The 12451-nt window shown below is 52.3% G+C and overlaps 1 protein-coding gene across 5 annotated transcripts in view; it reads left to right on the plus strand.

Moving 5' to 3' along the window:
- PPP1R13L (protein phosphatase 1 regulatory subunit 13 like) overlaps positions 1 to 10420 on the plus strand; it is a 30472-nt gene extending 20052 nt beyond the window's left edge. For all 5 annotated transcript variants that reach the window (XM_048499282.1, XM_048499280.1, XM_048499281.1 and 2 more), the window contains 10 exons: positions 472 to 1048; positions 2165 to 2263; positions 2617 to 2717; positions 3224 to 3632; positions 4415 to 4971; positions 5264 to 5401; positions 6583 to 6716; positions 6870 to 7036; positions 7991 to 8190; positions 8936 to 10420. In XM_048499282.1, coding sequence (XP_048355239.1) covers positions 472 to 1048; positions 2165 to 2263; positions 2617 to 2717; positions 3224 to 3632; positions 4415 to 4971; positions 5264 to 5401; positions 6583 to 6716; positions 6870 to 7036; positions 7991 to 8190; positions 8936 to 8974 — 2421 coding nt within the window. In that variant the 3' untranslated portion in view covers positions 8975 to 10420. The remainder of the gene's footprint in view (positions 1 to 471; positions 1049 to 2164; positions 2264 to 2616; positions 2718 to 3223; positions 3633 to 4414; positions 4972 to 5263; positions 5402 to 6582; positions 6717 to 6869; positions 7037 to 7990; positions 8191 to 8935) is intronic.
- The last annotated feature ends 2031 nt before the right edge of the window (positions 10421 to 12451 follow it).

Below are 12451 nucleotides of genomic sequence, written 5' to 3' on the forward strand. Positions count from 1 at the left end.
TTCCTGATGGCAACAAGCTCCTTAGCTGTTCTTTCTCCTTCCCACACTCCGCCAGACTTCCTGGTTGTTGGACAGGCAGGATTCAGGCAAATGGATGGTGGCACCCGAAGGAAGTACCGTAGAAGAAAGATAGTGGGCTGGATGCCAGGGATGGGTAGTGCTGGATTAGAACTTTAGAGACCTGGGTTCAAATTCCCCGCTCAGCCACAGGGGACTTTGCCACTTGCTCTCAGACTAAGCCAGCTCACAAGGGTGTTGTAAGGACAGAAAGCGGGTTGGGAAGCCATGTGATATGCTTGGCTTTCTAGGAGAAAAGAGGAAGAAATAAGTGAGTTGGTGGCTATTGGCAAGCCCCAGCCGGGATCGATGGAAGCAGACTATTATTCCCTGGGGTCAGAGCCTTTGGCCTTGGCTGCAGCTTTTTCCACAGCTATGGCTTACACTTCACTCTTTCTCTCTGCTTTTTGGCAGGGGGACAGGCCAAGCATCAGCCCCTGGCTGACACAGGACACACCGGTCTGGACAGTCCCCACCGCTGCCTCCCTTCTCCATCAGTCTCCTTGGAAGAGCGCTTCCCTGGACTCACCTGAGAGCTACTCTTCCTCCATCAGCGAGAACTCTGCCAGTTTGTCCCCGGGAGCCCCTTATGGCTCCTCACCCAACCAGCTCCTCCCGACCCAATCCACACTGGGCCGGCCCACCTCCCCACGCCCTTCCATCTTTCTCCAATCAGAGCTGGACCGAACCTCATCCCCCCGGCCAAAGGTGCTGCCGGTTCCTTATGAGTCAGTGGCCGGCTCCATGGGCCATGCGTCGTCCCCTCGCTTCCTCCGGTCAGCTGGATCCTTGGAACGCCAGTATGATTACAAACCCTACACCGGGCCGATGGGTCGAGCTGGATCTCCACGGCAGCCGACAGAGGGATCAGAGTCTCTGATGTTTTTTCCGGACCGAGCGCCATCTCCGCGGCCACCGATGCCTCCGCCATATGAAAACCACAGCATGTACCCCTCCGTGCCAGGCGCCTTCCCACTGTTCCGGGCTCAAGGTAAAGGCTGAATCTGTGCTATGATTTGCTGGGTGGAGGTAGGGTTGCCATCCTCCAGGTGGGACCTAGAGATCTCCTGGAATTACAGCTTGTCTCCAGGCTACAGACCTCAGTCTCCCTGGAGAAGGCGGCTGCTTTGGAGGGCGCTCTCTGTGGCATTCTGCTTTCCTGAGGTTGCTCCCCTGGCTCTACCCCCAAGTTTCCAATAATTTTCCCACCAGGAGTTGGCAACCTTAGATGGAGATTTATAGCCTTTTGAATCATTTGGAAAAATTAGGTAGGCTATTAATACAGTACTAAGGGAGCAGCAGTGGCGTAGTGGTTAAGAGCAGGTGCATTCTAATCTGGAAGAACCGGGTTTGATTCCCTGCTCTGCCACTTGAGCTGTGGAGGCTTATCTGGTGAACCAGATTAGCCTGTGCACTCCCACACATGCCAGCTGGGTGACCTTGGGCTAGTCACAGCTTCTCGGAGCTCTCTCAGCCCCACCCACCTCACAGGGTGTTTGTTGTGAGGGGGGAAGGGCAAGGAGATCGTAAGCCCCTTTGAGTCTCTTTACAGGAAAGAAATGGGGGATATAAATCCAAACTCTTCTTCTTCTTCCACTATCGATAGTGCCTTGCATGTGTATATGGCAACTTTTAATTATCTTGTTATGCTTTGGGGAAAAAGGAACCGATGCCGAAGGACCCTGGGTTTTCTAAGAATCCAAGGTTCCACTCCTTTAACATGAAGCAAGTTCCTAGTCCCTGTGACCAGGGTCACAACATTTTTGATCATGCGGGCATATATGGAATTCTGCCACGCCATGTGGAGCACAGCAGCAAAATGGCTGCCACAAAATGGCTGCTGCAGCTCAGTGTTAATCCTTGTGCTGTGGTGGCACAAGCTGCCAAAGTAACTGTGAGTGAATTTTAAAAATGGCATAGAAGGAGCCATGTTGATTTCCCGCCAGACTCCCCTCCTGGTAGGAAGCCGTCTCATCTATGCACAGCAGGGGGTTGTGTGCTGATTTGGCGGACACAGAGTTCCTCTCTTTCTGTTCAGAGATTTGTGCCCACAGTCCACAGTCTCTGCTGCCATAAAAGCAGAAGCTTCCTGTTTTTCCTTCTGTAGATGATTTAGTGATTCGGAGGAGATCGCAGAAAGGGTGGAACGAATCTGATCTGGATGTGGCATATGAGAAAAAGCCGTCCCACCCAGCCAGCTATGAAAGTGAGTGTGGAAACCTGTGTGCTGTTGTGGTGAAAGGGGCAGACTCTGCCAGGAAGGGTTGCCGGGTGACCTTGGGCCCACCACATATTCTCTCAGCCTAACCTACCTCACAGGATCGTTGTGAGGTTACAAGAAGGATGTTGTAAGCTGCTTTGGGTCCCCATTGGGAAGAAAGGCAGGAGATGAATGCAAGAGATAAAAAATGTGGCAGGGAGCTGAAGTCTGTCTTTGACTGGCTTTACATCCCAGCTTCCTGTCCGCAGCGAGAAGGGAAGCACTCATTCGGAGGTCTCACCCCTGGGCACCACAGTTGGTAAGGTAACTGTCCCCAACAATAGTGTTTCTCTTCATAGGAGGAGACCCTCATGGGGGGCACCGCCAGAGTGGGGCAGGGTTGCCACTGGCTCCTTGGAGGGAATCGAGTTTAGATGGTGGGGGCGTTGGCCAAGGAAAGGTGAGTAAGGTGTTCTACCATTGTATAATTCATATATATTTCCACGGGGTTTATACAGGGAGAGTTTCCATAGACTGTAACTGTGAGGAGCCCTGGAAACAAAGCAAAACTACTGGATGTAGGAAATCAAGAGGAATATTTAGTTGAAGCATATATTTGGGTTCTCTCTTAACCATCAAAATGGCTGGGCACCCATCACTTGAAGGAAGTGGGGGGGGGGCATGACTCAGCAGAAGAGCTTCTGATTGGCCTGCAGAAATGGTGGGGGGGGGGGGGCATGGCTCAGCAGAAGAGCCTCTGATTGGCCTGCAGCAGGACTCAGGTTCAGTCCTCAGCATCTCCTGCTAAAAGGACCAGGCAGGAGGGGATGGAAAAGACCTTTCTCTGCTGGAAACGCTGGAGAGCTGTTGCCAGTCTAAGTAGACGATACTTGGAGGGACCAAAGGTGTGACTTCCCTGTATCCACGTGTGTGTGGGTGAACTCACCTTTTGCTTCTCTTCCTTAGGAGGAGCACTATGGGATGCACAGTGCCACTTTACCTCGGAACTACAAGGTTTCCCCACTGGCCAGCGAGCGCCGCTCTGAGAGCTCTTTCCGCCGATTCCTCCCTGCCAACCAGACAGGCACCCTGCCCCGGAACTGGCAGTTTGGCCAGCAGCCCATCTCCCGTATCCCCATGCCGCCTCCCAGCCCCCAAGGCAGCCGTCCCAAACGCCACAAGCCTCTGCCCCTCTCCATGATCTTCAGGCTGCAGAATGCCTTCTGGGAGCACGGTGCCTCGGGCACAAAACTGCCCTTCTCCCAGGCGCCTCTGGGATCCCCCCTCTTCCTCCGTTCCTTACAAAAGCAGATGCCGCAGCAGCCCCTCACACCAGCCCAACCCCACCTGAGGATGGCACAGTCTGGCAGTGAAGGTGAGTGGCTTCTGCTGGGGAGGCACAGCCTTTGGGGTGCTGAGCTGGGCCCCATTGGGAAGCAGAATGGAGCCCGGGCTTCCGAAAGGCACACTGGGTGTGGAGAACGGTGCCCCCTCCCCTGGCTTCTGATAAAAGCACAATAGCTCCCGGCAAGTGGAAGAAGAATGGTTTCTTGGGCTCTGGTTCCTGTTGATGTGGGACGGAAACATTGTGCCAAAGACGAAACAGAGACGGGTCCCACTTGCAGGCCTCTGGTCTCAACACTTAAATTGTGTTTACTGTTCAGCCTTTGTGGTCTGACAGAACCCTTCCGCAGCCTGGAGAGGGAAAAAGGAGTCGGTGTGTATGAAATGATTTCCAGATATGATCGTAGTTCATTTTCCAGTTCAGATTGGAATCATAGAGACCAGAAGTTGTCCGGGGCCTGAGGGCCACGAGTGCAGCCTCTTCAGCAGGCTGACTGACAGGATCCCACCCCCAAGGACAGAGAGCCCACCACTCCAATAAAGATTCTATTGCTCGCCCTTCCATTTCCACCACTGATGAACAGCCCTGATTGTTAAACCGTTTTTCCTAACATCCTGCTGATCTCTCCTCACCTGTTTAGTTAGAACTCCATTGACAGAGGGGCTGTTTCCAGCTGACGGATGGATAAGTTAGTCTGTGACAGGGTAGCCGCTGTCGGCTCTCAGAGCTGAATGGCAAGGCATGCATGTGGACTGATGGTATTTTTTCCAGAGAGTAAGGCCTACTGGTAACCTTCTTGTCATTGTTGCTAGGCAACAGCAGAGCCCCACCCTTCGAGGTACCTGCTGAGCCTGTCCGCGTGGTGCCAATCACCCTGCTGACTGGCGAGATGGAACCAGAACTGGAAAGCCTCCTACCGGGCAGTGAGCCAGCAGAGGTGGACGAGGTTGCGCGTCCTCTGAGCCCCACCCGGCTGCAGCCGGTCCTTCCACCGGAAGCCCAGAAGGTGCCTGAGTTCGAGGAAGTGGCCCGCATCCTGGCAGAGATGCCCCGGCCTCTGAAGCGGCGTGGTTCCATGGAGCAGTGCCCTAGCGTGGCTCTGCCCCCCACCCACAAGAAGCAATACCAGCAGATTATCAGCCGTCTTTTCCACCACCATCCACGCAAGGAGGAGGCTGTGCTGATGGGGGAGGCAGCCCCACAGACGGATCTTGTGCCCATCATCGAGGCCTCTGAGCAGAAGGTGCCCGGGACATCCGTGGTGCCAGCACTTGCGCCACCGCCTCGAAGCCCCCCCAGTGCCATGCCGGTGCCTTCCATTCCAGACATGCTTGAGGGTCCAGCAACAATCTCTCCTGTGCACAGCCCAGTAAGTCTGCATCCCCAAGATCTCTCCTGGCTGCACGACACTTCCCCTTGGCACTTGTCTCTACTGGTGCGCGGCCTCCAGCACAGCTGTGTTTTCCCCAAAACAAAACAGGGCCTTATATTAATTTTTACTCCAAAAGATGCATCTAGGCTAATGTTCATGCTGGGGCTTATTTTCAAGGTAGGGCTTATTTTCGGGGAAAGGGTAGTGGCGAAAAGGGAAAGCACTCTGGCCGACTCTTTCCCCCAGGAAGTCACTCTCTGATTGTCTCCCTTCCCTGTTTTTTGTGCAGGAGAAACGCTCGGCTCTGCGCAAAGTCTCCTCCCCACGGAAACGGCTGAAACCGAGGGCCCGCCTCAACCCCCTGGTTCTCCTCCTGGATGCAGCTCTGACCGGCGAGTTGGACGTGGTGAAGGAGGCCGTGGCGGAGGTGAGGAGGTTCAGCTGCTGAGAATGGCTGAGCTGGGATGGATTGGGGCCGGGGCAGCCTCGATGGGAGGTGGAGTGGTTTGTTTTCTGTTCAGCTGATGGCAAACTCTGTCAGTGGGGCAAGACTGGCGCGAGGCCAGCTTGATTATTTCACAAGCTATTTGGCTCTACTAAATGTTTTGAAGGCAAGCTTTGTAACCGGGGCTTCCACACATGGTCATGGCATGACATCAAAGGACATTATGCCAGGGGAATAAAGGATAAAACCTCAAAAATTAAGAGGACTTGGCAGTTCTCTAACACAGCATGTATGAGATTGCAGGGAATTGTACCACAACCCTGTGAGGCAGGCCAGGTTGGTCACCCCCTTGTTACAAACTGGCAAAATCAGTGGGGGTGGGGTGGCTGGTCTCAGGGCATGTCGGGTAGTTACAAGCTTTCCAGATTTTCTTTTTCTCAGTTCCTGTTTTTGTATTCCCAAAGAGGGAGCAAGCCCTTGCAAGAGGTTGATAGTGGCATGAAAAATAACATTTAAATAAAAAAGGGGAATGCCACCGTCTCCTTGAAATCGGGCAACTGGTCAACCTTGGTGTGTCTGTTCCCAGGGTCTTTCCCTAATGAATTACTACCATGATTTAAAAAAACTCCCAGTTAAAATTCAAAGCCTGAATGTTAAGGAATAAGAGAGTGTAATCCAAAAGCCCCCCCCCCGCCCCCCGCCCAGTACATTTACTCTAAGGATTTGAATCCCATTCTGCAGGCAGCTACTTTGGGGAGGGGCCTGAGCTGTGTGGCAGGGCCCCACCGGGACGGCCTTTCCTGCGAATGGATTGTCAGGATCTCAGAGCAGACCTTGTTCAGGCAGATCAATCTGTGGGCTGGCCCAGTGTCAGGCAGCCTCGGGCATTTGATCCAATTAGAAAAGCAGCAGAATTGAGCCACTCACAGGCTTTGTAAACACACCTGAAGGAAAAGCCAAACGGGGACCGAGCTTGCTCTGGGAGGCAAGAGGTGGCGAAAGCAGTTGAGATTCAGCCGGAGGAAAATTCCCTCAGAGCTTGGAGGATCCTGGGCAGGGGGCATGTAGATGTTGCAGGTGAGGGTTCTCAAATTATTTCTCCTCTTCATGGTTCCTTTTGTTTTACTACCTTAAATTGCAACCCCCCCCCCCCACACACACAGTTGAATGACTCAAGCCAGCCAAATGACGAGGGGATTACAGCACTCCACAATGCCATCTGCGGTGCCAACTACAACATTGTGGACTTTCTCATCAACATCGGTGCCAATGTTAACTCTCCTGACAGCCATGGGTGGTAAGTCTCAGAGGAGGGGCGGAGGACATGCCTTTCTGTTGCTCCCCACCTCCCCAGACAAAGGGGCCTTTTCTGCCCATGGGGGGGGGGGCTGCTGCCCACTGTGCAAATTGCCCCATCCCCCCCTTCACTAGTCTCGCTTCTCCTGTTTAGGACCCCGTTGCACTGTGCTGCCTCTTGTAATGATACAGCCATATGTATCGCTCTGGTCAAGCACGGCGCAGCCATCTTTGCCACCACCTGCAGCGACGGGAGCATGGCCATCGAGAAGTGTGACCCTTACCGGGATGGCTACAGCGAGTGTTTCAGCTACCTGGCAGGTGAGCGCCAGTCTGATGCTTCCCTTCCAATTTTCACATGCTACATCTATTTTGACTGCCTCATTTGGAAGAAGATTTACAGTAGTTTGAATGCATCTGATCACTGTTTGGATTGTACTTTTGAAACACTTTTCTCTGTGCCTGCCTGTTTGCTTGGCTTCGAGGAAGCCTCGTGCATAACATGAAACAAAACAATGCAAAATGCAAAAATTTGTGGAAAACAACAGTTGTAGAGTAACAAAGTGAAATGGCTAAAAAAATCTGTGTCCTGTGTTTGGGGCCCAGTCTGAGCTTTCAGGGCTAGCAACTGGTGGTCCATTAGCCAGTGGCAGTGAACTTGGAGCTGATGAAAAAATGGCACTTTGAATGCACCAGTTCAAAGTTTTTTTAAAAAAATAATTTCTCTCTATCAGCAGAGTTTAAAGCGGAGCTACTCTGGTAAGATGAGAAAGTCAAATAGTCTTCTTGCACTCACTGCAGCCTTCTACCACACTTGGAAAAGAATACTCTCCACGCAAGATGTTCTTTCCAGAGGAAGGTTTTACTTTAGCAGTTGCAAGGTTACACAAGTCTATTCTATATAAGACTATACAGAACTCTTCAGCAAGAACAAAGTTGAACATACACATTGAACTACACTCTCAACATAGACTCAATCTCTGAACTTAGCATATACAATGCTTTGCATTTTATACATCCAACAGGATACTTTCCCCCCACCCCGGCAACAGCCTCTCATTGGTCTAGAGTCACAGTTGAACTCACCAATCATGTTAAAGGTCAACCACAGCCACTTCGCTTTAGACTTACTGTCTCTGCCTTGGTGTTGGGCAAACCTTTGCTAATTAAAAGATGAACCTTTTGTGAACCTTTATTTTTTACATATATCCTGACACTGCCAGCAGGTAGCAGGGAAGCATCATGTGCTGACCCCCCCAACACCCTTTTTTGCAGATGTTGAGCAGAACATGGGACTGATGAACAACGGGGTGGTGTACGCCCTCTGGGACTACAGTGCTGAGTTCAGCGACGAACTGTCATTCCACGAGGGGCAACCTGTCACTGTGCTGCGTCGTGATGGCCAGGAGGAGACGGATTGGTGGTGGGCGTCTCTCTATGGGCAGGAGGGCTATGTGCCCAAGAACTACTTTGGGGTGAGTCTCACCTTTGGCTCCCAAGAGTCCTGGCCACAAATCATTGCCGTGTGTGTGTGTGTGTTTCCCTGACCACAGCTGCTGCCGGCGCTATAAAAGCATCAGAAGAACACCACAGGATGTGACGAGGAGTGCAGATGAAGCCGCCTTGTGCTGAATCAGCTGCTTGGCCCGTCAAGGTCAGCCCTGTCTGCTCCAACTGGCAGTGGCTAGTCAGCGTCTCAGGCAGAAAAGGGTCTTTCGCCTCAGCTGCTGTCTTATCATTTTAAGTAGAAATGCTGGGGATTGAACCTGGGACCTTCTGCTTGCCGAGCAGATGCTGCCCCTCTGAGCAACGGCCCCTTCCCTGGGCTGGGATTCTGCTCTCAGAAGGGCGTGAACATCTTTTGAGCTAGGCGGGTGTTGTGGTTTGTCCGGGCTGCATGGCTGTGTTCCAGTCGCATTTTCTCCTGACGTTTTGCCTGCATCTGTGGCTGGCATCTTCAGAGGCCCAGAAGCCACACAACACCCCAGTGATTCTGGCCATGAAAGCCTTCAACAGTACGTTGGACGTATTTTGAGCTGCGAGGGTTGGCAGCCCTGTAGAAACTCTTGGCCCTCAGTGAGACTGCTTATGTGGTTAATCAGCAGCAAAGCGCTTGTGTAATGTGGCTGTGGGAATTTCTGGTGTGCTCCTTTCTCTGGGTGCTGTGGGCGTGTTCAGGGGAAACCTAACCTGTTTTGTCTCTTCTCTTTCTTCTCCCAGCTCTTCCCCAGGGTGAGGCCTCAGCAGAAGAAAGCATAACGTTTTCAGGACGGGCATTCCCTCACTGCCGTCCTGAAAGGAACTCAAGAGGCATGACTGGGCAGGAGACTGGGGCACCAAGGAGTGATTGTTGCCATCTCACCTGCTTGCCCAGAGGGCTCCTGATGGCCCTGGCGGCCCTGGAAGGGGGTGATTCTGCAGAGAGGGGTTGATGCCCCAAGAGGCTTTCAGCCTTGCCCCACAGCTGATTCCATGGCTTTATTGTAAGAAGAAGAGCTGAGTAACTGGGGAGGGGAAGCACAGGACGACTTCCTGAGGTTTGCTTCCTTCCATGTGAACACGTCCTACCCAGCACTCTTAACATTATTCCCCTCCCTGAGGAAAGTGAAACTTCTACAGGATTCAAGGACTGACTCAAGGCAGCCTGTGGCAAAGACCTTCCCTGCCAAGCTTTGACCTCTGCTGCATTCGCTTACTCCCCTGGTTCTCCCCTTCACTCCTGACGTGGTCCCTCCCTGGCCCCTAGACCCCCCTGACTCCTTGGGTGGGTGTGCTCAAAAGTAAGGCCTGCCTTGGTTCTTAAGAGATCTGCTGGCTTCCTAGTACTGCAGCATCCATCCACCAGCGCTGTCCTGGCACAAACTGCCTCTTCCCTCTGCCTCTCTCGGGACAACCCAACTGCAGCATGAGGACTCTCCTGCACAGGCGGGGAAGCAATGAAGCCCCTTCGCTGTGGTGAAAAAGGTGGCGCCACTGTCCTTGGCTGATGCAGGCGGCTTGAGAGAAGTACAGGACAGCTCTGTTCACCACCACCTGGAAGGGCAGGATCAGGCAGGATGGTGTGTGTGTGTCGGGGGGGGGGAGGGGTCTTCCAGGCCCTTCTGCTTCTTTGCCTCCAGCTCTGCCTTTTGGCTCAGCAGCAGCAATGCAATTGTTAGTTGGATTGGCGGTAAATCATCTTCCTTGCTGTGGTCCTCATGTGCCACCATGCAGTGGGGGCTCCTGTGGATCTCTGGCTTGACTGAGAAGCCCATGCTGCTCATCTGTTGCCCCCCTCATCCTGAACTGAATTCGAGACCTGCCTCCCTGGGGCCGAGCAACTGTGCTGTCCTGCAGTGATGCTTTCCTTCAGGAGCCACGCCTGACTTGCACGCTCTGATATGCGGTTGATGATGTTGCAGAAGGCCAGATTGCTGAGGCTGATGTGCCCCAACAAAGACCTGGGATGATTCCCTGGCACAAGCTCCTAGCCTGGTGGATCCTGCTGAGCCAAGGGGGGGGGGGGGGGCTTTTTGAATTAGTTTTTTTAAAAAAACCCAACTAGTTTCCTATAGATTTGTACGACATCTGTGGCGCTGGCAGCTGCCCCCAGTTGCAAGTGATGGTGGAGTGCTGCAGGGCCAGACCTGGTCGTTCTGTGTGTATCTGTAACACCAGCTCTGGGTTGCTAGACTGTACTATTAAAGTTGGTCTGATGGACAAAGACTGGATGACGTTCCTGCTTAAACGCCAGGTGGGAAGGCCTTGGTGAATGAAGGGAATATCGGTCCCAAGGTATGGAGAGGAAGGGATGGGGAGGGGTTCTGAAAACCAGAGGGGCTGTTAGGTGCCTGCTACTGTAACCTGACAGGCAGAAATCTCACGGGTGCTGTTCTCTGTTACTTATTTTATTTTTAATTATATTTATTTATAGCCTGTGTTTCTCAACTGAAACTCAAGGCCAATTACACACCATAAAACAAAGCAAACAAAAACATATAGCATGAGTTGTCTAACACACAGCAAAATACAACTAAGATTACAATGTTAGAAACAATGCAAAAAAAGCATCAAGACATAAGCAATGCAGAAAATGTAATTAAACAGATGACAATGTTAAAAGCAACATAATATATACAATAAATATTGTAATGAGCTACAGTTCTGTTTCTTGTACACAAGCACACTCTTCCATTAGACTACAGCCCTAAGAAAAAATAGCCCCAGCACCATTCTGTTTTATACACTTTGGGAAATGGCAGATGGGGGAGCCTTCCCGCCCTCCTCTGGCAAAGGCAGGGGCTGCTGGAGCCAAGAATAGGTGTGCACCTATTCTGTCGATCTTGCCCATTTGCACTGGCCCCTGCAGAAGGTGGGGTTACCAGCCTTCAGATAACACCTGCAAATCCTCCAGAATTCCAAGTGGTCTCCCGAGGACAGAGATTGGTTTGCCTAGACAGAATGGTGACTCCATAGCACTGTACCCTGCGGAGTTCCTCTCCTCCTCCCCAAACTCCACCTTCTCCAGCTTCTGCGCAGGAAATCTCAACAAATGTCTCAACCTGAGCTGGCAACTCTAGCGAGTCTTGGCTCAAATGGGCAAAGCTGTTGCAGCAGAGCAGGAAAATGGGATTCCTACGAATAATGTGGGTTCAAGGTTGGCTTGCACTCTGGGTTGGGAAATAGCTGGAGATTTGGGGAGGGGGGTGGAGCCTGGGGAGTGGGTTTGGGGAGGGAGTTCAGTGGGGCACAATGTCTCCAAAGCAGCCGCTTCATCCAGCAGAACTGTCCGGGTTGTTTGGGGAGCACCTGTAATAATGGGAGATCTCCAGATGCCACCTGGAGGTTGGCAGTCCATGTCCAACATTTATCTGCCCCCCCCCAATTTCCCAGTCTAGAAGTGGTGACCCTATTGGGGAATGAATCTACTTTTAGGCCAGCCCCCAGGAGGGGCTGCTTTGAGAGTGACTGATCTCAGCCAAGTCTCATGAGACTGTGTACAACTCCCTTCTTCTGAGAGGCCATTGAAACTATGGCTGTCCGTGCAGGCACAGCTGCGTAGCCAGGTGGGGCAGAGGTTGAGCATGCACAGGCTAAGCTGCCATAAGCAGGCCCTATGGAGAGGCAGCACCGAAATTGCCCCAATCACTCAGCAAGCTTGGAAGATATCCAGGAAAACAGGTGGAGAAAGCCCTAGGCTTGTGGAGAAGAAGCTCTGCCACATGTCATAGTTGGAAGAGACCATGAAGACCATCGAGTCCATTCCCCTGCCATGCAGAAATGCAGTCAAAGCACTCCTGACAAATGGCCATCCAGCCTCTGTTTGAAAATCTCCAAGGAAGGAGACTCCACCACCTTGCAGGGCAGTGCATTCCACTGTCCAACAGCCCTAACCGTCAGGAACCTCTTTTCCTGCACCTTGAATCCATCGCCCCTCATCCTAGTCTCTGGAGTAGCAAAAATAAGCTTGCTCCATCTTCAGCATTACATCCCTTCAAATATCTAAACATGGCTAGCATGTCCCCCCTTAACCTTTGCTTCTCCAGACTTATCATCCCCAGCTCCCTAAGTCTCTCCTTGCCCAGGGGGACATATGGGGTCAAATGTCCCCAGGTTGCAACCATTTAGTCATGTGGGGGCAGAAAATTGCCCCCACACCCCTTCTCCTTCCTCCAGGTCCATACAGACATTGTTTGGTCGTGGTGGGGGAGGGTGGCTGCTCACACAGTGTGTGTGTGTGTGGAAAACTCAGATTTT

The sequence above is a fragment of the Sphaerodactylus townsendi genome, linkage group LG06 (genome assembly GCF_021028975.2).
Source record: "Sphaerodactylus townsendi isolate TG3544 linkage group LG06, MPM_Stown_v2.3, whole genome shotgun sequence".
NCBI classification, from domain to species: domain Eukaryota; kingdom Metazoa; phylum Chordata; class Lepidosauria; order Squamata; family Sphaerodactylidae; genus Sphaerodactylus; species Sphaerodactylus townsendi.